Genomic DNA, 23690 nt, shown 5'->3' with positions numbered 1-23690 from the left:
CAGCACTGAGTGCAAAAAAGGGGCAACTAAATTGCACCAGTCAAAATACCATTCACGGGTCAAAAAAATTTCATTACAGTAATGATGCTTGAAACTTGAAACAAAGGTGATTGCACCTATGTGCACACCTTTCGACTAGCTTGAATGCCAGTCATTCCTGTTTTGATCCATATGGCGCTCCATGAATGAGACAGAATGAGAGGGGGATGTAAGGGGCACGCCATAAACAGTTCCTTTGCTTGGGTTCCCGAGCATAGTACTATTACACATAAACAGTGCAGAAGAACTAGCACTTTACAGTATGTGCTGAATTAGTCTTCCAAAACTTAATTTTTCTCAATGTATATCTATAATACAGTATATATAATTTTATATATTACCTGTTATAGCATTATAGACATATTTATGTAATAACAATAATAACTATCACGAATAAGAATGATTTGACCCTGGCTGGGGGCAAATACATATAACAATTAATCCTGCTCAGTTTTAACTAGGGTACAGTATTGTTCACTTTGCTAAGTTTTATCCATTGATAATTAGCTATTACCAGTGGTTTCCAATTCTACAATCATATATTATTAGTGCATATTTGACCACTAAAGGAAATCGAATGAGAGAAGGTATACTGTGTATATATGGGTTTTTTAGACACATGATTTGCTTAATACAACAATATAAATCCTTATACACAAATGGAATATGTTACGGAATATGTTATATGTTATATTACCAGTTTTAGGTAGCAGAGATTGTGCTTGACATGGGTAGCGTCAAGTCTTGACCCTTTACCCAAAACTCTTCCCCCCCTTCCTTTCACTAATATTCAGACTCCATGTGGGTTGAAAAGGCTGCAGCCAAGTTTATTGCATATAATTAACAATCATATAACTTTACAATGCCAACATGTTAATATATAACACTATCCAGTGGGATCTCCACCCCTAGCCGATGAAGGCTGCTCCTGTGGAGATCCTTTGTTAACCAGCATAACCAATTCCAGAGACTCCTCCCCTTGTCTTTTGTCCCTCCCCTTTTACCATTGGCTAATCACCACCACCCCAGCCTCTGACCTGCACAACTTCCACCATGTCTACTACTGACTAATTCCTGTCACTTACTCCACATCCCATAGCTGCGACTAGTGCTTCTCCATAGAGGGGTGGGCAGGGCTGTTCTGGTAAATTGGCGCCAAATCCCCTTCTGCATGGCCCTTTTATTTCCTCCCCTACTTTCTACCCAATCCCTGTCTTGACTACAATCCCCATAAGCCCTTGCCCACTAACACTTCCTGGCCCTGTCATGGCCCTGTGCTTAAAGGGCCCCTTTAGGTGAAATAAGGGTATTGTATGCCCTACAGCACTTTTTATGCATGTGGCAGGTACCCCCCCACCCCCCCCATCCCCTCTGTGTTAAGTGTCTTCCTTTTTCTGGGCACAGATTTACTGTGCGCAACAAAACATCCTGTGTGGCAGGGCTATGTAAAATAAGGGCTTATTTACCATGGGCAGATACTGCGAAGTGCAAAAAACACACATAAACCACTACTTTTTTGCTCTTGGTCCTGCCTTGCTAGATAAATGAATGTACCCCTCAGTGCACTTGCATCTATGCATCTATGTAAATGAGGAATTTTGATTGGAGCTAATATTTGCAAAAAAACAAAACTTCTCATTTTTAAGGTTATTTGGTGGTACTAGCCCACCTGCAATACTTAATGATTGAATGGATAGCAATCCAGGGTCGATAGCAGCATGTACTTTAGCCCTGTGTAAACATGGCGCATGCTCTGGAAACATGTATATTTTACAATTGTTTATTTAAAAAAAAACAAAAAACTGGCTGGCTGTTCAGCACTAATGCTCTTCAATAGGCATCCTCTTAATCCTGACTGTTTTAACCCTTCTGTAGACACAAACTAACAATTCCATTCCAAGGAAATGTAAGGATTTTTCAGCATATTAACCCTTGTATAATAGATTTCAGTCAGGCTTAGCACCCACTGACCCATGACTTTTACATTCAACGCGCTTATAAAAGTTTAAAAGCTTTAAATTAATCCCCATTGAAACCAACATTTAAATGCTAATGGTGGATTGCATCCTTGGGTTGGTGTATTAAGCTGTAATCACTTGAGATAAGATCTTTAAAAAGAACTCTTAAACCATAAAACTGCTGTGGTTTGTATATTACTCCAGAAACCAGCATTACATTTACTTTGGGCCATTTCAGTAAATACAGGGAGGAACATCAGGCAGTGATAATGACAGCTTTAATTAAAGCTTATTTTAGAGCAATTGTTAATTCTGTAATATTGTTAATAGTTATATGATACCTATTAAATCTGCATGTATCGGGCTGCACATTTATTTCACCAGTAAAAGTTACATTGAAGATAAAATCAGCACTAATCACATTTTTTTCAAACATATGGCATTATCTTAGGGCTACATGTCTCACTTAATCCCTATCCTCAGGCTCAAACAGCAGTCAAAGTAACATGTGAAAATTTTAAAGACATTGTCCCAAAAAAATAGTCAAGCTTACATTCTGTGAACATTTGATGTAGCATCCATATAATGCACTGCAACTGAGCTCTAAAACTTAAGGCACAGTGACCAAAAAACCCTAGAGGGAAGGAGGGAATGTATGTTCCTCCCAGAATGCTCTATGATGCAGAGCAGATCTAGAGAACAGGGGCTGTATCTATTGAGGCTGAAAATCTACTACAGATATTAGAATTATTAGTAATCACCAGTAAAAAGAGAGAGGACCAGGAGTGAGCTTTTGCCAGGTATAGAGAAGTATGGAAGCGTATGGTGCAGCTGAGAGAGATTAGAATAAAAACACCAAAGGGCTCACTTTATTATGTTGTGTTGCACTAATAGTGGCAGGGGCACTTTGAAAAATTAAGTTTTCTAAATATTTAGCTGCTAGTAGACCACTCTCTTCTGGTTTCAGAAGAATAAAACTCATTTGAAAGTGCTTTATATAATTATATAAAGTGCCCTTATTTGTGGAAAAGCCTGATGTGAATAAAACACATGCATTTTCCTGCTTGAAGTTACACTAGGGGGTATATTTATCATGCTGTGTAAAAAGTGGAGAGAAGCATTACCAGTGATGTTGCCCAGGGCAACCAATCAGCCATTATATTTCAACAGTTAAAAAACCAAAGCAAAGCATCGGATTGGCTGCTATGAAAAACATGACCAATAATGTTTTACTCCACTTTTTACACAGCATGATAAATATACCCCTTATACCCCTTAGTATTACTGCCTCTACAGGTGGAAAAGCTATTGTCACTTCTGCTATCTAAGTGAACCCCATACTCCCCAACAGAATAGTGCTAAATGCAGTCAAACACCATTCACCAACTCACTCATTGATTTGCATAGATAAATGTGTCCGTTAAACCTTTAGTAACTGTGCTAAAATACAAAACTGCCAGTAGTCCTCTAGTATTCTCCAACTTGAATTTGTAAAATTTGTCCCATAGAGCTTTCATGCAATTGCCGGTAGCAAAGCCTTACTGATCTTGGAAACAATAGCCAATGTTCTGTAAGAAAAACAAAAAACTGTAATTATACAATAAGTAGAAAAAACTTCAATGCCTCTTTACTTAAAAACTTCCATGAAAATGTAAAGGTATTACATTACCTATGTGAGAATGTAAAAAAAATCATTCTCATTTTGCAATAGAATATTCTTCATTAGACAGCTATTACATTGCCAACTGTAATTTCCCAAATTCTGCTTGAAGGCTCAATAAGTGACTTTCTCGGTAAGAAGTTTTATTAGAAATACTGCACACTGGTGCAAACTATAAAATGTGTGCTGTGTTTTCTACTGGAACATGGATTGCAAAATATTGGTTTTGTAAGACCTATATTAAGTATGCACAAAGCAAACATTGTTTGCACTGGAAATATATATTTCTATTAATTACTTTTATTACATTCCCCCACTAGAGTTGACATAATCTTTGATATCCTTTTTACTTTTTAGGCAGGTTAACAAGCAATATCAGGACTTTTAAAAATAAAAGTTTAATTTTTTTTGTTAAATTATTTGGGAAAACCAGACAATAAAGCATTTTCCGGTGTATTTTCTCTTCTAGGAGCCAACTGCTATTTCAGCCATGGAGATTTCTACAAAGCAAGTATGCAGTGTTTTACCTTACTACACTTCCTTTAATGAATGCCTTTTATATGCTCTTGACAACATCTTGGCAAAAAGCAAAGTATTAATTGTGATAACACGTCCTTTGCCTTTACTGAGACATAAGTGGGATTTACAAAAGTAAAATAAAGGCCTTGCAGAAAGGAAATCTTTTAGAGCATGCTTTGCTATTAAGTTGTAAACACAATGTAAACATGTCAGCCAACTGACTAGGAACTTATAGCAGACTTATTCTTGGATGCAAAACTGGCATTTCATTTTGTGTGAGGAAAATTACATCTTAAAGGAAATGTATTTTCCTTCATTCCCATTATAAGAAAGAAGTAGTTTAATGGAGATTCCTTTCCACTGAAAGGTTTGAATAAAATCCTAAGAGGAGCTCTAGAACTGAAATAAATCTCACTCTTGTGTGTAAGGTGTTGTGAAAGAAACATGCTAGAAAAAAACACAACCGTTTGCACAGAATTTTAAGAACTTATAAAGGCCCCCATGGACTAACTTCAGTAAAGATGTTGTTTAGGCCAAAGAACTGTGACCACATCCAGTTTGTCTCTGCAAGTCCCCATGTGCATATGTTGAGGTTCATCTGACAAATGTATTTTCCATATTAAAGGGGTTGCAAACCCAACCATAACACTGTCCCACTGCGCCCCCTAGTTTTGATATAGATGCTGCTAAAAATTGTAATTATATATGCAAGAAAATTCACCAATGAGAATTCTACTGACCAAAAATCTCATTAGAGAGAGGTGACCAATGAGAACGCTGATTCGCAGCACTATGTCAAGCATCTTGCTGTTATCTTACATATAAAGATAAATGGAATTTTCTTTCTTCATTATGTGACACCGGAATCAGACATGGGGATAAAGGACAGACTTGTCCATTGCTGGGAAACTGCTTAAAGTTTTCAACTACAATTGCGGGAACAAAGAACTTGGAGCCAGATTTACACAGATCAGCTGGCATTCTCATTGCAGGATTTTTTGCATTTCTATGCAGCTGCTGGCCCTTGAAATTTCGGGGGAAGTTTTGTGCAATATTGCTTTAAGAATACAACTTTGGTGTTGCTGGACTACAGCTCCCAGCATGCCTCAACCTTCATTATATGTTAAATTGTTCTGGAATTTGTAGTCCGGCAATAGCTGAGTAAAGTTTGGTTGAGCAGTGCAGTGCAGCAGGGTTTAGTTGCCCTTTAAGGCATAACAGGTCATATTGATCACTCGAAAAAGATTGAAAGTTCTGTAGTCTATGGCCATTCAGTTTGGATATTGCTAACAAAGGTATATGTGTAGCAAGGTTTACAAGGAAATAAAAAAATATATTTACAGTAGCTTAATGCAAAGAATACTGTAAATGGAAATCATTTTTTTAAGGATGCAAAGTGCACAATGAGTCATTCAATTTTATAAAACAGAAACTTAGATATTATTTATACTGAAAGGCTGTTTCAGTATGTTGCTGTCTGAGATTCAGACTATGTAGAGTATGCTGTAAACATTCATATTTTTCCTTGTGTAATTCCTTTTATTAAAAATAAACCCTTTCTTTTAAAGCAACAACTATACATTGGCTCGTCAGTGGGTGTTTCCCAGCTCCCACTACACCGCTGTGATGTTTATGGAAAAGCATGTGCTGAGTGTTGCCTTGCCAGGGACCCCTATTGTGCTTGGGATGGATCTTCATGCTCACGCTACTTTCCTACTGCTAAAAGGTGATAACCTCCGCATAACACTGTTTCTTGTTAGTTCAGCCTTGCTCTGCATTTTTTTTAATACTGAAAACTGAACAGATTCTTTTTTTATTCTGGTGTTCTCTATTGGGTAAAATTATGAGCCACTGCTTTTATTTATAGTCCCCCCAGGTCCCAGTAGATCCCAGAACCTGTTATTCAGAAAGCCAAATGAAGGGAAGACCATCTCACATCAAATTTTTAAAAAAATATTTAATTTTCTCTGTAAAAAAGTACCTTGTACTTGAGCCTAACTAAGATATAATTAATCCTTATTGGCGGCAAAACAGTCCTTTTGGGTTTATTTAATGTTTAATTTGTTTTTATAGCCTTTAATGTATGGTGATCCAAAGGCAGAAAGACCCCTTATTCAGAAAAAGGGACAGAGCATTCTGGATAACAGGTCCCATACCTGTAGCTAATTTTGGTCCTCTATGCTTGCAAAAAAATGTAAAAGTGGGGAAGAAGGGAGATTATCTGTCTTTAGCTTTTAAATCAAGTTATTTTGTTTGAATTTAAGCCAGGGAAACATTTTAAAGATTTACTTGTGCTTAGCAATTGGTCAGCATAATGACAACTCTATTGGTGCAATTGAGTACTTAAGTTAGTTAACCCTGCTATTTTACACAAAGGGGCACCTTGTGGTTGTGCACAATAAAAGAAAATGTAAAAAAAAATTGCAATTCTAACAGTGTCACTATGCAACTTAACTTTCTAAGCAGGTATGTCACACAAATTTCTGTTCTGATACCAGTTCTAAAGCACCCCCAGCAGTTTTTTTTTAACTTTCCATAGGTCCCTTAGAAAAAAAATAGCAATGAGATGGTCTTTACTACTAGAGGATTAATGCACTAATTTGGTTGGTGTTGAATTTATATTCTCAAGATCTTTTTTTTCCTCTTATTTACTGCTATACCTACAGTATACCTACATTTTAGATTTTCCTACAAATAGTGTAAGTAATATGTGCATTAGATGGTTATTGTGCAAAACAATAACTATATATGCCTGTCAAATAGAATGCTACAGTTGTTATATTTTCAACAGGAAAACGGATTACACTGTAGAAAAGTGTCTAAAACATATTTTTTTCCTTCTTTTAGTCTATAAAATACAAGAGTTCAGTAGAACTGGCATCGTCCTTGCTGGGACATGCATTGCCAAAGTTTTAGTGGTTTGATTAAAGCAAAATTGAGTGTTCCGGAAATATTTTCATATTTAACCCTGAAAAAAAAAGTACGTTACAGATAGCAATTAAGATGTGGTGGTGTAGAGATATGGTGATTAAAGCAATTTCCTTGTCTTTGAAATAGTTTCAGAAGTTGTTCCACTTTTAGCCTCCACCCATTCATTACATTTTCAAAGGGCATGGACAGCAGTTGAGAGCTTACAAAGTTACCACTTAGCTAAATGCAAATGCTTTGTGGGTCAAGTTTCATAAATGTGTCTGTTGACTTAATTTTCAGACTTGACATTTGTTTGATATCCTTGGTGTTTCTATAAATATATCTCTATAAATAGCTCACATAGTCCAAATGTCTTATTAAATTTGAAAAGACAAATTGGAAATCAAAAACAAAGCTTTTCGCCTGAATCATAGCTAAAAACGTGGTTCCTGTTATGCTACAAGCTTATGTGAACCAGGGTGCTCCTTAACTATTCTATGCAAAAGGTTTTCTTATTTACTACAGCCTTTCTGTGTTAATTGTGGCTGAAGATTTCAGTGGTTTGACCAAATCCCCTGAGTTCAAACATACAAATTGCTGTTAACATGCATAAATTCTATTTATACATAGAGGTAATCTATTTAGTAGATATCTTTTGATCCACACAATGCATACTGTACTTTCTTTTTAGCTTTTGTACAAAATGACTTTGATCCCCAGCAGAAAATGACTTATTATCCCTCTATAACAGCTGACACGACTGATGCAACCAAGTGTCTCTCCAGCAAGAATACTTGACTTTTGTATGCAGGAAGCTGAGTGAGATGATTAGAAACGGATTTACAGCTCCGTTCTGGGACTAATCCCCTTTGCTGTGTCCTGACTTTGCAAATCCACTAGCGGTTTTTTACAATGACATTTTGCCATTTAAACCCATCTTTGTTTGTTCTGCTTTTATTTATGAATGAAGTTTCTTTCCGGCAGTGTGGGATCTTTTGTTGGAATTCTTTAGAACCAAAGGATACCAGCAAACAATAATAGAAAACCTCAGATGGGAAACTAAAATAATCTGCATGAACTCTTTTCATAGTTTCTTTGCTGGAATAATAATAGTAAACAAGAAGCACATGTGAGCGGTTTCAGTAACTTATCTCTAAAAACAATAGGTTAACCTGTTTGTTTTTGGGGGGTATCTAGTATACAGTATATACCAGTAATTACTACTTAACCAGCACTTTCAAAATATATGCCTGTCAGCTATAGAGAATAGATCATTTTACCAACCACATTGCTAGAGACTGCTTATATTGGATATGTCATTTATCAGTGGGTTATATGCTTACCCTAACATATCAGTGGGCTATATGCCTACTGGAATGCACTTTGTCACAGCAATCTGTCAGAAGGGCTAAAATATATACACCTTCTTGAAAATGCTGCTGTGACTTATTGAACTGAATGCCAGCCGCAGTCAATGCTGGAGATTTAACTTAAATCAATATTTCCAATTGCTCTGGGAGAAGCTGCACACATCATCCCAAATGAACACATTTTGAATAACACAATATCGATCGTGCTACACCATGCTGCTCGAAGTGTAAAGGACTTGAAAAGAAACATTAAATAACAATAATTTTAAAAAAGGAAGGAGAAAAAGAAACTTTCCATATTTACTGTAACAAGCCTAAAACTTTGTAAGAATCCGGCAGCAAATAGGTACATTTCTAAGAAATGCCAAATGCTTTGCCTTTTAATTGGTTTTCTGTGAGTAAAAAATTGTGTCTCACTTCTCAGTGCAAAGCATGACTAGCCACTAGCTGAATAAATCTGTCTGCCAACTTTTCCTAGTTTTGCGCTTAGTTTATTAGCGGTACCTGTTCTTTGCCACTGCTACACGTTTTTATCCATACATATACAGGTAACTTGATTGTATTTAGACGTTTGGTTCAGATGGCTTGCCATATGACTTTATTTAAAAACATAACGATTGCATCTTTTTTTCATTTTTTTTTATATGTTTGAACCATGGTGTGCCATGTGATGTCAGAATAAAGTATGTTCACGTGTGTCCTGGAAGTCCCTATTCCAACCTCAACCATAACTTAATGCTGTTAAAACAACTTGAATTGAGATCTTCCTGTTGCTAAGCATTACAGCATTTGTCTTTAATATGGGATAACTTTAATACTTTAATAGTGGCTAAGACCTCTGTCTTCTTAATGTGCCAAGTAGAATAAATATACTGCTTATTCCACAAGCTAATCATTTTAGGTCCTGGAGCCTCTATATTATACCTCTCTGGGTAAGGACAAGATGTACAAAACAACAGTTTTTAGTTGTTGCCTGTAATAATCCAATAGCAGCTGGTTAGATAAATCAATTGTATGTGAGAGTTAAATATGTATATGGCAATTGCATATCATGTGTGTCGTGGTCATGTTTTTATCCACAAAGACAAAAATACTGTGATCAGAGCAACTGAATTGTAATTTACGGTGGTGTAAGAGTGAGTTTAGCAAGGTGACAGTTGTAACGGTGGTTTGTAAGTGCAGCAATTTGCAATGTCTCAGCAGCTCTTGTCCCTTGTGTAAGTTACATCCCTGTGTTCTGCCCTGTGGACTGTGAAATCACTGCAGATTTCATTTGCAGGAATAAGTAGTTAGGTGGCATTGTTGGAATGTCCCATTAGTCTCATTGGTTGACTCTTAGCTGAGAGCTGTAATTCTCTACTAGATCTGTATACACAAGAATTAGTAGTACCTATCAAGAGGACTGAAACACTATATATCTCGTTTTGATACACAACTTGGCTTTTATGCATACGAGAACACAAGACCTTTTTTAATTACAGTATAAAACATTTTCTTTTCAAAATGTAAGCTAATTATGCAAACTCACTCTAATTTTTTTTTTTTTTTTTTAATATTCTAGACGTACTAGGCGCCAAGATATCAGGAATGGGGATCCTCTTACACATTGTTCAGACCTACAGCATCAAGGTAAGTGACTGTTGAATTTCCACTTTACATAGTTTAATAAATATTAGACAAAAGATCTATCATTTTAAGTATCTGGTTTACTATTTTGGATCATATAAGACATTAAGGGGGGCATTTACTAACTTTTTTCTTCACAATTTTTGTGTTTTTTGCACCAAAATACAATGTTGAGGCAGAAAAAACACCTGCTTTATTTCACGATTTATTATGAGACAAAATCATCACAAATCCAAAAGCAAAAATACTCCAGCTAAAACTGAGATCATGTAGAAGTCAGTAGCAGATGTCCCTTTTACTGGAAGATCTTTCCTTGCTACATGATTGTAGATATTTTGATCCTGTCATTTGTGTGACAATATGAAAAAGTCACGGTTTTCACATTCTTGTATCTTGCATTTTTGTATTTTTTCTGTATCTTTTTTGTTCATGCTTTTTCATCTCCGATCATTTAATAAATGACTGACATTTGTGGAAATGAGTTTAGTCATGGTTTCTAAAAACTCTAAACCATGAAAATCCAAATGTTAAAAATTGCAACTAAACTGGTTAAGGGGATGGAAAGACTGCCAAGGTTGGCGTTGTATTCTCTGAAAAAAAGATGCTTGCAAGAGGACATGATTACTCTGTAGAGGAACAGAGCTTCCATTTGAAGCAGGATAAGTAGTTTTTTTACGGTGAGGGTAGTGAGGTTATGGAATGCCCTTCCTAGTGATGTTCTAATGGCAGATTCTGTTAATGCCTTTAAGAGGGGGGCCTGGATGAGCTCTTGAACTAGCATAGTATCTAAGGCTATTGTGATACTAAAACCTACAGTTAGTATTGATGTTTGTGTATATAGTTTTTGTATGTGAGTGTACAGATAGGTCAGTAAAGGTTTGTGTGTGCTGGGTTTACTTAGAAGGATTGAACCTGATGGACTCTTTTTTCTGGTCTTTTTTCAACCCTATGTAACTAGTAACATCGTAGGGTTCTAGTTTAGTCAGCAGTATTCTTCACATTTGACTGAATGTCAAAAACAAATATAGGAATCTTGTAGATATAAGGACTCATTTAGTTTGCAGGAGGCTACATTTATACAGGAACACTGGGTAACAAACTTGAGAAGACAGTGTTTGTTTTCATCAGCATGGCCTTTTTTGCAATAACCTGTGCATATTTGGTAACACATTTTTAACTGAAGCTTTGAATAGCACTGGTGCTAAGTGCCATATTTTGTAAAGTCTCCCTTGTTCTTTGGGTGGATCAGTTCAAATTTAAAAGTTAATCAATTTACATTGAGAGCTTTCCATCAACTGATGAGAATCATGTTATGCAAGAAAAGGCAATATGGGAAATTGTACTTAAAAAAAGGATTCCACAAAGTACATTATAAATAAGCAGCAGAAAGGTACACTGGAGACAATATATACAGTATAAGATAAGTATCCTTATTTACTTAACTGCACTATTGTCCTCTGTTAGAAGCTACTGTAGGCTCAAAAGGCCACATCACATTATCCTTTAATAAGCTTCTGGAAAGGAAGTCCGATTGCAGAAGGAAATGCTCTTATCCAGGATCAAATCCTTCATATCAGGTGTATGCTAGTTTTGAAAAGCTCCTGACATCTTTGTTAATGACAGAGGTGCCTCTTTTGGGTAAATGCTTAGAAATAACCTTGTTGCTATTACCGTTTTCAAATATGAGTGGCTTATTGTTCCATGGTTTTGCTCATTTAGACCGATAGATGATAAAAGATCACAAATAAACAAAGTACTGTGATATTTAGCACTTATATTGAGCTGTCTAAAGCATTCAAGCACAGTCACATTAGAACATTTTACAGAGGAAAATGCTATAATCAATCATTTTCTCTTTATTGCAGATTCTTTTTGTCTGTTTCTTTTGTTATTGTGGCTTGCAATTAGAGTTAAACAGAACATTTATTCTCTCCTTCAATTGGTTTAAAAGCTGAGGAAACATAGAATTATAAGGAACTATTTAAAAGTAATGGCACATCCATAAAATCTTACAGCTCATGCCTAATGACTTGCTGGTGTCAATGACATTGACAAGTGCTTTAGCATCATCAGTATGGTAATTGAGACCTCACTAACCCCTAGATGACTTGGCGTTTCTTTTAGCCTGTTTCCCTAGAAGTTAATAGGTAACATTTTTGCTTTATCCACTTGCCTGTGTACAAGAATTGTATATTTTGTTGTAATATAGTTAAATATTTTTTTTACTGTTGTTTAGCCAGTATAATTACAAAGTGCACTAGCACTGCAAAATCTAGTCCTGGATGTGTATTTTGAAAATATAATCTAAAAGAATTCGCATGTGTGATTATTGTAGTTGTGGAATGAAGGTCAATTTTTGGTTTAAAAAAATAAATATGAGCATGAAAAGGATGAACATTTTATGCTTCAGTCAAAACATATACAAGTTTAATGGCTCTTGAAGTTATTAACCTGTGTGTTTGTAATAAAAAGAAAGTAGAAAATGAGGCTGTAAACTCAGCTGGGCCAGGGAAGATGTGAAAGCTAACCAGTCTATAAAATGATGTAGAATACATGGGAATTATATACGTTAAGGATAATAAGGCCAATAAACCAAATAAAAGGTTTTGTAAATCAAGTGGTTTGTAGTTAAGCACAGTATTTAGAATAAGATAGCCTAAATATCTCGGCCTTGTAGCACTTTTATCAGACCAGGAATTAGGGATATGCTTATCTGAACACTGGTGGTCCTGTAGGGATCAACAAAAGGATCTGTTATTAGGACTGACCTGTATTCATTAAGGGATATCCTATAATCCCAGTCTGGTGGGAGCTTCCTTGCGGCAATTTTTCCAGGAATACTAATGTAATTTATATTGTCTTCTTATTCCATAAATTAGTAACATATTTCTTAGCTAACTGTAAAAAGTACATGTCAGAATGTCATGATCAGAGCATCTTTTTAATGGTTTTATTTAAATCACTGTAAAAATAGGATTATGAAATTGTACTTTTACAAAATAAAAGCCACAAACCAGAACTTATCCATCTCCATTGTTATTACTGAAATAGTGATTCCTTTTCCTTAGGGCATTGTGTGGTCACCAAGACATAATATAGGAGTAGTTGAGTACCAGTAATGCTGTCAGTCAGAATGACAATAACTGATAAACTGTGATTATACTATATATAAGATGGTTTGCTTTGAAACTACATAAAAAAACTTCTAACTGGGAACCACTGTATTAGTATTACTATTGCTGAAAAACATTTGCATATATTTATTGTAATACATATCCTTTACTTATAACAAATGTTTTCTGGTGCTGAGAAATACACAGCTTATTTTTTCCAAGCTACACTGAAAATGTAAAACAATTGCCAGAATCCTGTGCGCCAGTGATAACCTCAGGACATCACATTTGCCGCTATTTTAGGCACTTCTGTTGACAGTTGTAATCACAACTCCCAAGACCAAGCTAAATCCTCAACATGTGAACCGCACAGACTCCTGTTTTACAATGCAATTAATCTCTTTAAACAGATCACACCCTTTCAGCCCTTTGCTCAGTCTGTAGCTGTGTGGCTAAAATGCTACAGTAATGGGATGGGACTTCAAAATGATATTTGAGAGACTCACTTAGGCCAGCAATGCAATAAGAACGAGTATTTTCCAGCATGTAGATCCTGTTAAAAGGGAGATCAGCTGTTACCAAGGCTATCTTTATTTGAATCCATTTGTTCTAAAGTACTGAGTGTTTTATAAATGGAAACCCTAAATAGGAGTGGTTGCAGCATCTGTAAGGATTAGAAGCATGGGCGTTCAACGTGTGTTCTGCCACTTCTATTTAGTCAGTTTTAAAATAATCGTTTGGTACAGAACTCATTTGTTAGAATATTTATCACTGAACATTTGCCTGCAGTTCCAAAATCTTTCTCGCAGTTGATGCTAACCAGGAGTGTGTACTTTAAAAGCATTTTCAAAGCCTTAGTCAAATCTGCTTTTCTATTTATATAGTAAGGTCAGTATGATTGCATAGAAGGACCCTAAAAATGATTTACCTTATGATGTTTTTCTGTGTGTCCTCTGAGCAAGGTGACACTTATGTTTAAATAAACAAAATGCAACTGATCATTTAACACTGTAGAATAGTATTCAGAGATATCAAATGGCCATTTATTTTAGTATTTTGGTTGGGCAACATTTGTGTTTTAGAGACTCAATTTGCATGTTTTTTTACGACAGTGAAAACATATTAAATTTTACTAATTCATGAGAATTGTCTTCATAGCTCCATAGATTGTCAACATACACTGGGCTGCAAAATCAAATGAGATTAGTTGGCAATGAGAAATGGATGAATAACTCCCCCTAGTGGAAATGATTTGGCAGTACTAGCCTAAATGTGTTGTTAGGCAGTTAATTGCTTTTCTGTATGTTTTGACTCTTTTCATCTGACTGCATACTGCATTGGCTAATAGCATTAGTGAGTTTTCCTTTGCTTGCTTGTCCGTGTTCTTTAACTTACGTTGCGTTCCGAGGAGGTGAGGGTGGAGGCCTAAGTTGCTGGCATTTAAGACTCAAACCAGCAGAAACTTTTTGATTTTGAGATTCAGAATAGGCACTTTCCCAATACATATTGCACCGCCTGCAAAGGAATATAGGTGTCCCTTCTATCACCCTCTACTAGTACCTTGCATGTCATTCAGATGTACAGGTAAGGGATTGCTAATGATGCTGAGGAGCCTTGTTCATTCAGGCAGTGTCGTACTGGGACCCCAGGGGCCCACCAGAAAACCTTAGACCATGGGCCCACTCTCAAAACTCCTTTCCTCACTCAACCACTTTATTCTCTTAGTCTCTTTTATTTACATGATAACATCTATCCTTCAGTCTATTTCTCCTCTTTGTTTCCATTCAGAAATAGGGAATGACAATGAAGAAAGCCAAATGTTTAGGATCAGGAGAGTCCACTGACCCTTGGGCCCACTGGGAGCTTTCCTGGTATCCTGATGGGCCAGTCTGACACTGCATTCAGGGTGCAAAGTGCAAAAAAATCAGGCACAAGGTGGCATGTTTTTGGTACTTTGCACCCTGTCCCAATGTCAGTGACACAGCTGCAGATCCTTGTACTGCAGAGTTGTTTCAGTGGCAGCACTATTCAAGAACATGCAGGCTGGGGGAGACATATAGGTGTCCCATCTGCCACCCTATAACTTGCCTGTCATTCAGTCTTGCAAGTAAGGAAGTTCTGGTAAGCACATAAAGCTAAAGAGTCCTGTTCAGTGAGGCAGGGAGCAAGCAATGTCCTAGACACAAGTCCCGAGTAAGTAAGGATTAAAATTAGCTAATATGCACCCCTTAGTGCTCTAGCATTAAATGACCTTCAGCATCTCTTAGATTTCTGAATTTGTAAGACAAATTCTATAAGACCATGGCCTTTCTTACGGTGGTTTTTTTTTTTTTTTTTTTTTTGTCCAGCTACATTTTTTACAAAGCATTTTAGAGAATGTTCATGGACTATTTGTATATTTAACAAAAAGTGAGCACTAGGACATCTGAAACAAGTTACCATATGACAGTCTCTGTTTTCATTTTTTTTCTTTGTATTTTTCACAGTTGTATTTACAGTAAAAATGATGAAAGGGAACAAAAACAGTTGCTTCATGAAAGTTTTTCTTATACAGGCTTCTATTTATACAGTTTGTGTGAATGCAGATTTCAGTACAGTGTACACACAGTTTTTGATCAAAGCTTTATTGCCGCCGAGAATGGTGTTGAATAAAAAGCATTACAAAGCAGCAGTCAATTGCATATGTGATTACAATTTTTATTATGGTTGTAGGCAATGTAAGACTAAATGTGTTTTTTTCCCTTGGCATATAATATTGGCAGTTTCCAGCTTTAGTTTCTCTATTATTTATGTTTGTCATTTAGCTTTATAAATGGTTCTTATTATTACCCTCTAGCATAGAAAAGGATTAAAAAGTATCAAACAAGTTTTTTTTACCTTGTTTTTACCTTATTTAAGAGTTTTATGGAAATCCCCCACTAAACAGCATGGGGACCCATTTTTTGGGTCTCTACCTGTAGGTTAAAAATCCCTGCTCTATACAGATATAACTCCCAACCAGCAACATGCCCTCCAATATATTTAACTTGTGCACCATGGGGTATATTAGCACATAGTGTATTTAGGGCATTACACACCATCTACCTATGTGAGTAATTTCTAAATTAAAATACAATTGTCCTTAATCAGAAACATTTTTATGGTTATATTATGACTGTGTTATTTGCCTTGGATAATTTATTTAAAATTTACAGCTATAGTGTTGCAATGATCTGATCTACTGTGCTTACTGTGGCAATGCATTATTGATCAAGAACTTCATGTAAAACACTTGTCATGATCTTCCCATTCACAATATAATGAGGGTGAAGACTACATCAGGAAAGAGATAGGGTCCTCTTTCAATGCGTATCCCAACTTTGTCCACCACCTGCAAGCCTAAATCAAGCAAATATCTTCAAATTTAATGGATCTTCCCATGAATGCCAGCTTTATTGCCAATTCTTGAGATGTTCTTGAGGCAGCATTGTTGCATCATTTTGTTCCCGCACATACATTTCAATGGTATTGTTAGCTTTTATGCAAAGTAAAATACCCAGAGTTTGATCATCACTACTTAAGACCTTTTTGTATTGTTTCGCATTCCTAGTTAAACTAAGGGTTAAAAAAGTTCAACGGGATTGATGTGAACTAGTATTTTAACTTGTTGGATATACAGAAACCCTATGTGGCAAATATGGGACAGGTAGAACGGAATGGGGGCATGACTTGTGTGGTAAGATGGGCATTATGGGATTTGTAATGGTGGGTGAAAATAGGAAGGGCTTTAAATAGTGGGCATAGAAAGTACAGAATCATTTTACCTTAGGATACAGCAAGGGACCATTGAGCCAATGGCCAATAACTACTCTGCACCAGACCCTCACAAAAAAAATTGAGGGGCCCAGCACAGAGTAGCAAACCCTATGTACTCCCACCATTTTCTTTAAAACTTTAATCTTTAATTTTTTTTAAAAAAAGGAAGATTTAGAAAGTTATTAGTGTCTGTTCTATGAACTGGATACTAAGACCTAAACATGTAGAAGATCACTCCTAACACAATGCCTTTCACAGAGCCTTTAACAGGTTAGGCAGAAAAATGTGACCTTGTCATGCTGTTCACTGGTGGTCTTTCCATTAAATAGACATTTTAGCCCTATTATGCGTTTTATCATCTACTGTGAGAATCTCATGCTTTATGTCAGTCAACTGCCTCCCATACTAATTTGCTAAATGATGTGGTTTGTTTTGAAGATTAGGAATATAAACACCATTTACTCGAAAGTATGCAAAGGGGATAATAGCATGTAATTGCAAAGTGATTTTTACAGCGTGATTAATACTCAGGAAACTGTGTCTTTGTGAAAGGAAATAATTAGTAAAACAATTTAAACGGCATTGTTTCTTCTTCCCATTCACAGAATATAAATATACTCTGGAAATAATTGATGGGAGATTGCTTCCTCAATAATGCAGCCACCAATTGTAAAATTTCCCTATAAAACAGTACGAAGCAATATCCAAATGCAGTATGTTTTACAAAACATGTTTTTACCATGCAGACACAACACTATATAACATAAAAACCACAAGGCTCAGTTGCATAAATTGTAAAGCACACCTCCCAATCTTCTTGTAAAAAGTGCTGTGAAGGCGAAGTATAATCTCATTGCTTTGGGAAGGTCCATTATTGTACTTCCGCTCATTTATGTGTCCTACTCAATTCTAAAATAAAAACTTTACTAAACCTACTGAATTATAAAAAGGAAAATAGAGTCCTGTTATTACAAGCTGTATTATTTAATTTTAAAAAAAATTATAGTAATAAAAAAGAGGGAGAGAGAATGCATTTTATGGAGTACTTTACAGAGATTTTTCATCAGTCCCCACTGAAGCTTACAGTCTAAGTTCCTTATCACTATCAATATTTTTTCCTCACATTTCTTTAGCTACTACACTATTAAAGGTGTAGAGTAATTTACAGAGTGCTTCATCGTGTTTTTAAAGTTATTAACATTTGTTGATCACAACACAGCACAGTTGGTTCTTTACAGTTAATGATTTCAGTTCCAACCAGGTTATCAGCTACATTGACTTTGTATATCTTCCTTGTGTCTGTGTAGGTTTCCTCTATAGGGTAATGGAAGGAGCCACACTGACCCTAGTAGTGACTCGAGTATTGACTGTGGCTATGTTCGATTCTGTGGCTATGTTCGAGACTAAAAGTATTCATATTATCATCCGTGTAGATAAATGAAAACGCTATATTTTTTCTAGACTAACAATGTACAATAATCTATATTCAGTTATGTCATTATTTTGATCTCTTTGTAAGTTTTTTTGTATTGGTTATTAAAACACAACCCCCATATGTAATAAAAGGCACTAAGTTTTCCCAGTAGCAAATAAATTTATAGCAACTGATAAGATATTTAGTTTTAAACAAGTGATCAGTGAATTCTATCCGCTGATTGGTTGCTATGGGTAACTGCACCTGGGCAAACTTAGTGCCTTTTATTACATAACCCCTTTTGTGAGGAAATGCTTAAAATAGAAAAAATCTATAAATCTAAACCATGACCATGCACCAACTGATAGTGGATGCAGCTCCTATTTTTCTACTGCTATGGCACAACTAAGACAGCACAGCCATATATTTGTGAGTTGTCAGAATACTGTAGTCACTCACCAATATAGGACTGAACTGAGCTATTCTAAACACTGAAAAATATTTATTTGTGGATTATTCTTTCATAGCACTAGTAATAGTCAACTATTGTACCTACATGGTGTATTTCCTGTTTGCAGATGATCCTCATAGACAAAGCCTAGAAGAAAAGATTATCTATGGTGTGGAGAACAGTAGCACATTCTTGGAATGCAGCCCTAAATCACAGCGGGCCATAGTATTCTGGCAGTTCCAGAAGCAAAATGAAGAAAAGAAGGAAGAGGTAAAGTGGACTACTCATCATTACTGTTTGCCTTGCTTCGCATATAGTTGGAATTGGCAAGCTATTGATCCTTCAGTGGCTACCTGGGTGGAGTGTTAGTCAGTAAAAGAATAAAGGACCTACTAAATACACACACACACACATGGCTGTTTAATAAGTTGCCCACCTTTTACAATATCTTTTATACCTTTTATATATGTTTTGCATTTGATTGACACAACAGAGAATGTTTGGTAAAATAGTTTAAAATAAGAAAACATAAGTCTGTTTATGCGGTATCAGATGCAAATTGCTTCTATAATATACTATATAATATAACATACAGATAAAGGAGACATTAAAAGTGAAGGTTAAGATTACCCCCAAATACAATTACTGGGGATGCCTAACTTTTGGCACCACGCAGTGATTTTACCTTTCCTTCTCCTTTAAGGTGCTGCTATGACAATTTTTCTACACAGCAAGTATTTTTGAGAGTGTTAGTCTTTCAGGATTATTTTCTCTTGCCGTTCTAGTCTCCTAGCTGCACACAATATCGCATAATAGCAAAATATATCAGCGCCTATAACAACAGAGAAATCAGGAACTCTTAGGGGCTGATTTACTAACCCACGAATCCGACCCGAATTGGAAAAGTTTCGACTTGAAAACGAACATTTTGCGACTTTTTCGTATTTGTTGCGATTTTTTCGGCTTCCTTACGAATTTTTCGTTACCAATACGATTTTTGCGTAAAAACGCGAGTTTTTCGTAGCCATTACGAAAGTTGCGTAAAAAGTTGCGCTTTTTTCGTAGCGTTAAAACTTACGCGAAAAGTTGCGCCTTTTTCGTAGCGTTAAAACTTAAAAGGTGCAAAGTTTCGCGTAAGTTTTAACGCTACGAAAAATCGCCAGATTTTACGCAACTTTCGCAATGGCTACGAAAAACTCGCGTTTTTACGCAAAAATCGTATTGGTAACGAAAAATTTGTAAAGAAGCCGAAAAAATCGCAAAAAATACGAAAAAATCGCAAAATACCGATCATTACGAAAAAAACGCAATCGGACTCATTTCGACTCGTTCATGGGTTAGTAAATGTGCCCCTTAGAGTGTAGTATTTCAAATACATATGGGTTCTGTGGGTTCATGCTGTTACATATAGTTAATCTGAGAGCCTCCACCAGTAGTAGTAGAAGTGCCTACATACAAACCAATGGTTGGAGGTGTTGCCTGCAGTTATTACAGTCATCACACATAAAATACACCAGTTCACAAGGCTATTGTCCCATTCCACAGAAGGCCTTCTCTGGAATGGGACAGTAGCCTTGCAAACTGGTGTATTTTATGTGACTGATTTCACTGACTAAATGTGAGTGCAATTTGTTTTAATTAATTTATATATTAAACAGTATTATACTGTTTGGATTTTTATCTTTTTTATTGGAATTTGAAGAAAAGGAGAGATCTGCTTAATTTAATTAGTATAGGCAACACCTCCAACCATTGGTTTGTAAGTAGGCATTTCTACAAAATGGTGGAGGCTTTAAGATGAACTATCTGTAACCGCATGAACCCACAGAACCCAAATGTATTTGAAATACTACACTATAAGAATTCCTGATAACTGTCTGTAACAGCATGAACCTATAGAACATCAGATTCTACGCACTGTTTGCAATATGAAAAGGAAAATACACTTTTGCATTTTCTATTAAAAAAAAAAAAAAAATTTGAAGAGTTCCTGATTTCTTTGTTGCTATAGGCGCTGATCTATTTTAGTATTCTCTGACATTTTGCTGTAAACTGTATTTACATAACATACAAAAATTATATACAAATTCTCTATGAAAAATCTCTATTTTTCCCCATTGAGTTGGGATAAGCTTGCATAAACATTAGCCTAATCTGTAAACACAGCATTTGGCTCTCTACTCCTTCAGGACATATTCTGGCCTTTGGGATAATGCCAAAGGCCCCACAGTTTCCTGTGGATGCAGCCTAGTTACATATAGAAGGCTTTTTTGGAAGCCACAAATAGTGGACCCCTTATCTGAAAGCCTAAAAAAACATAATCTTGACAAACTGTTGTTCATGCTGTACTAAAAACCCCATGCTATTGCTTTAGTTAAAAAGCTTCCAGAGCATTGCTTTTTTTAATACCACCTATATTTACTAAAGAGGGTCCATTATGCTTTTAAATAGTTGCATTTGTGTAGTAATACACAGATATTTTGCTACATTTTTTTTTATCTGTGTAATCCCTGCAATTTCTTTTATCGGAATCGGCCACAAATCTATGCAGAAGTATTTAATGGTGATTTGCTGCTGTAAAATTGCCACAATTTATTTGAAAAATATAAGAATTGGCCATTGCAATTTTTGAATAATGGTTTCATTTCAATATAATATTTAAAGTAAATTAGTATTGTATGTATCCAAGATAAAAGAAGATTGGGGCCACATTTTTATGCATACATTTATAAATTGTGGATGTTCAGTGGTTCTGTATTTTGTATAGGTTTAAGGTAGTGGTGGTGTGGAATTTCATTTCCTTCCTAATGCCTTTTATTTATTTTCTTGTGCCATTGTTGATAATGGGGTCTCCATTGCAATGTAGTAAGCCTTTTTAGATTACATTCATAAATAAACAAGCCTGCCATCACTGAGACTTTGATGCAGTTATAGAGTCTGAAGAATAACAAAAGTTTTTATCATGGTTGTGCTTAATGAACAACTAGAAATATAAAGAGACTGATTGCGACATTGTTAGGAAAACATCAATCAACCAGGGATTATTAAATGTTAGTTGATCGAAAAATAAATTATTCTGAAGCGTCTAATTTAAAGTTTGCAACATGTCCAATGGTGACCAGTCAGGAGGAAGCACTTCCTGGTCTCCTGTTTAAAAGCAAACATACAACATCATTCTAACAAAATCCTCTACTTTAATTTTATTTAACAGATGTTCAGATTTTAGAATATTACATGTTTTTAACAGTTAATTTCAGATAATTGCTAAAAGCTTGATTTTGACTTACCCCTTACTGTTTCCACAGATAAAAGTGGATGAACGCAAAATAAAGACAGAACATGGTCTTCTTCTGCGCACTCTAAAGAAGAGAGATTCAGGAATATACTATTGCAGTGCCGTAGAACATGGCTTTATGCAGACCCTGCTCAAAGTAACTCTGGAAATTATTGATACAGAACATTTAGATGAGCTTCTTCACAAAGAAGATGAAGGAGATAGCCACAAACACAAAGAACCCTCAAACAGCATGTCTCCAACTCAAAAAATATGGTATAGAGACTTTATGCAGTTAATTAACCACCCAAATCTTAACACAATGGATGAATTCTGTGAGCAAGTGTGGAAAAGGGACCGCAAACAACGTCGGCAGAAAAATGGAAATGTCCAGGTTAGCAACACCAAATGGAAGCACCTACAGGAAAACAAAAAGGGTAGAAATAGGAGGACCCATGAATTTGAGAGGGCACCAAGGAGTGTCTGATTTGCATTACCTCTTCAAACCTGAGTAGGATTTGTATTGACATTTAACTGGAAAAATGCAATATTCGTGAACCTTTCTATGGCATTATTTGGATGTTTACAAGGTTGGGAGCTCACACAATTTCACAACCGTTCAAAATCAAATACATTAGGAGTTTTCCAAATAGACTTAGTTTACATCATAACAAAAAAAAATTCAAATTGAAAAGACAATGCAGCTCAGCTTGTTTTGCCATTTACGTGGCATTTCTGATTGAGTGGTGGTGGTGTTCTTCCTATCCAATGAGAAATATTTCATTTATCACCCTGTTACCAAAATAAAAACGGAATGACATATGTCAGCCTTGCACACCATTATGGAACTACAAACCTTACTGCTCATCCATCTTATAACGATGACACCCCGACATGGATACATGAATTTATTTTTTGTAACAGGACATACAACTTATTTGTATTAGACAATGGGACAACGTGAATATATACCAGACACAACTGCAACAATAAAATGTCCACCATTCAGCAAACAAGTGGAGTTTACTGATCTACTACTGATGTCTTCTACCAGCTTTGATCTGAAGTTTTATTTTGCTAAAATATAAATTAAATGTACCTTTACAAATATGTAGTAAATGTTACTTCTTTTTTTTTTTATAACCATAGCATAGACTCACAAGTATTCTTCTTTGTAATTATTTGAACAGTGTCTTCATTATTTTCTAAAGTTATTTTTATTCTAATTATTATTATTTTGGAAAATGATTGTAACTGTAACATTGAACACATGCCAAGTCTTTATGGGGGGAAAGAATTTGGAACTTCCATTTTTAAACTCCTGGCTAATTTTGAATTAGTAGAAATGTTTATCACAATATTTGATAGATATCCTGAATAACGCTATATGGTTTGGAACTAGTTACAAACCTAGTATTACATTGAGGATGAGTGTACTGCAGGGAAAGAAAATACATAATAGGGATTTTTAGTGTGCAAGGTTGCTGTGTGCTCTAGGGATGAATTTTAAAACAATTTTGTTTTACATTAATGCATATGATATATTTTAGAACACAACTGA

At 35.7% G+C, this 23690-nt stretch overlaps 1 protein-coding gene and 1 long non-coding RNA gene across 4 annotated transcripts in view; one reads left to right on the top strand and one right to left on the bottom strand.

The window, feature by feature from the left end:
- sema3a (semaphorin 3A) overlaps positions 1-23272 on the top strand; it is a 126507-nt gene extending 103235 nt beyond the window's left edge. For all 3 annotated transcript variants that reach the window (XM_004913030.4, XM_002935255.5, XM_031899035.1), the window contains exons 13-17: positions 4127-4168; positions 5745-5902; positions 10018-10085; positions 18983-19125; positions 22161-23272. In XM_004913030.4, coding sequence (XP_004913087.1) covers positions 4127-4168; positions 5745-5902; positions 10018-10085; positions 18983-19125; positions 22161-22616 — 867 coding nt within the window. In that variant the 3' untranslated portion in view covers positions 22617-23272. The remainder of the gene's footprint in view (positions 1-4126; positions 4169-5744; positions 5903-10017; positions 10086-18982; positions 19126-22160) is intronic.
- Positions 3223-23690, bottom strand: part of LOC108646168 — a 222295-nt gene continuing 201827 nt past the window's right edge. The window contains exon 5 of the long non-coding RNA XR_001924213.2: positions 3223-3565. This is a non-coding gene — a long non-coding RNA (uncharacterized LOC108646168). The remainder of the gene's footprint in view (positions 3566-23690) is intronic.

The sequence above is a fragment of the Xenopus tropicalis genome, chromosome 3 (genome assembly GCF_000004195.4).
Source record: "Xenopus tropicalis strain Nigerian chromosome 3, UCB_Xtro_10.0, whole genome shotgun sequence".
NCBI lineage: Eukaryota > Metazoa > Chordata > Amphibia > Anura > Pipidae > Xenopus > Xenopus tropicalis.
This window is presented reverse-complemented; position numbering and strand designations above follow the sequence as displayed.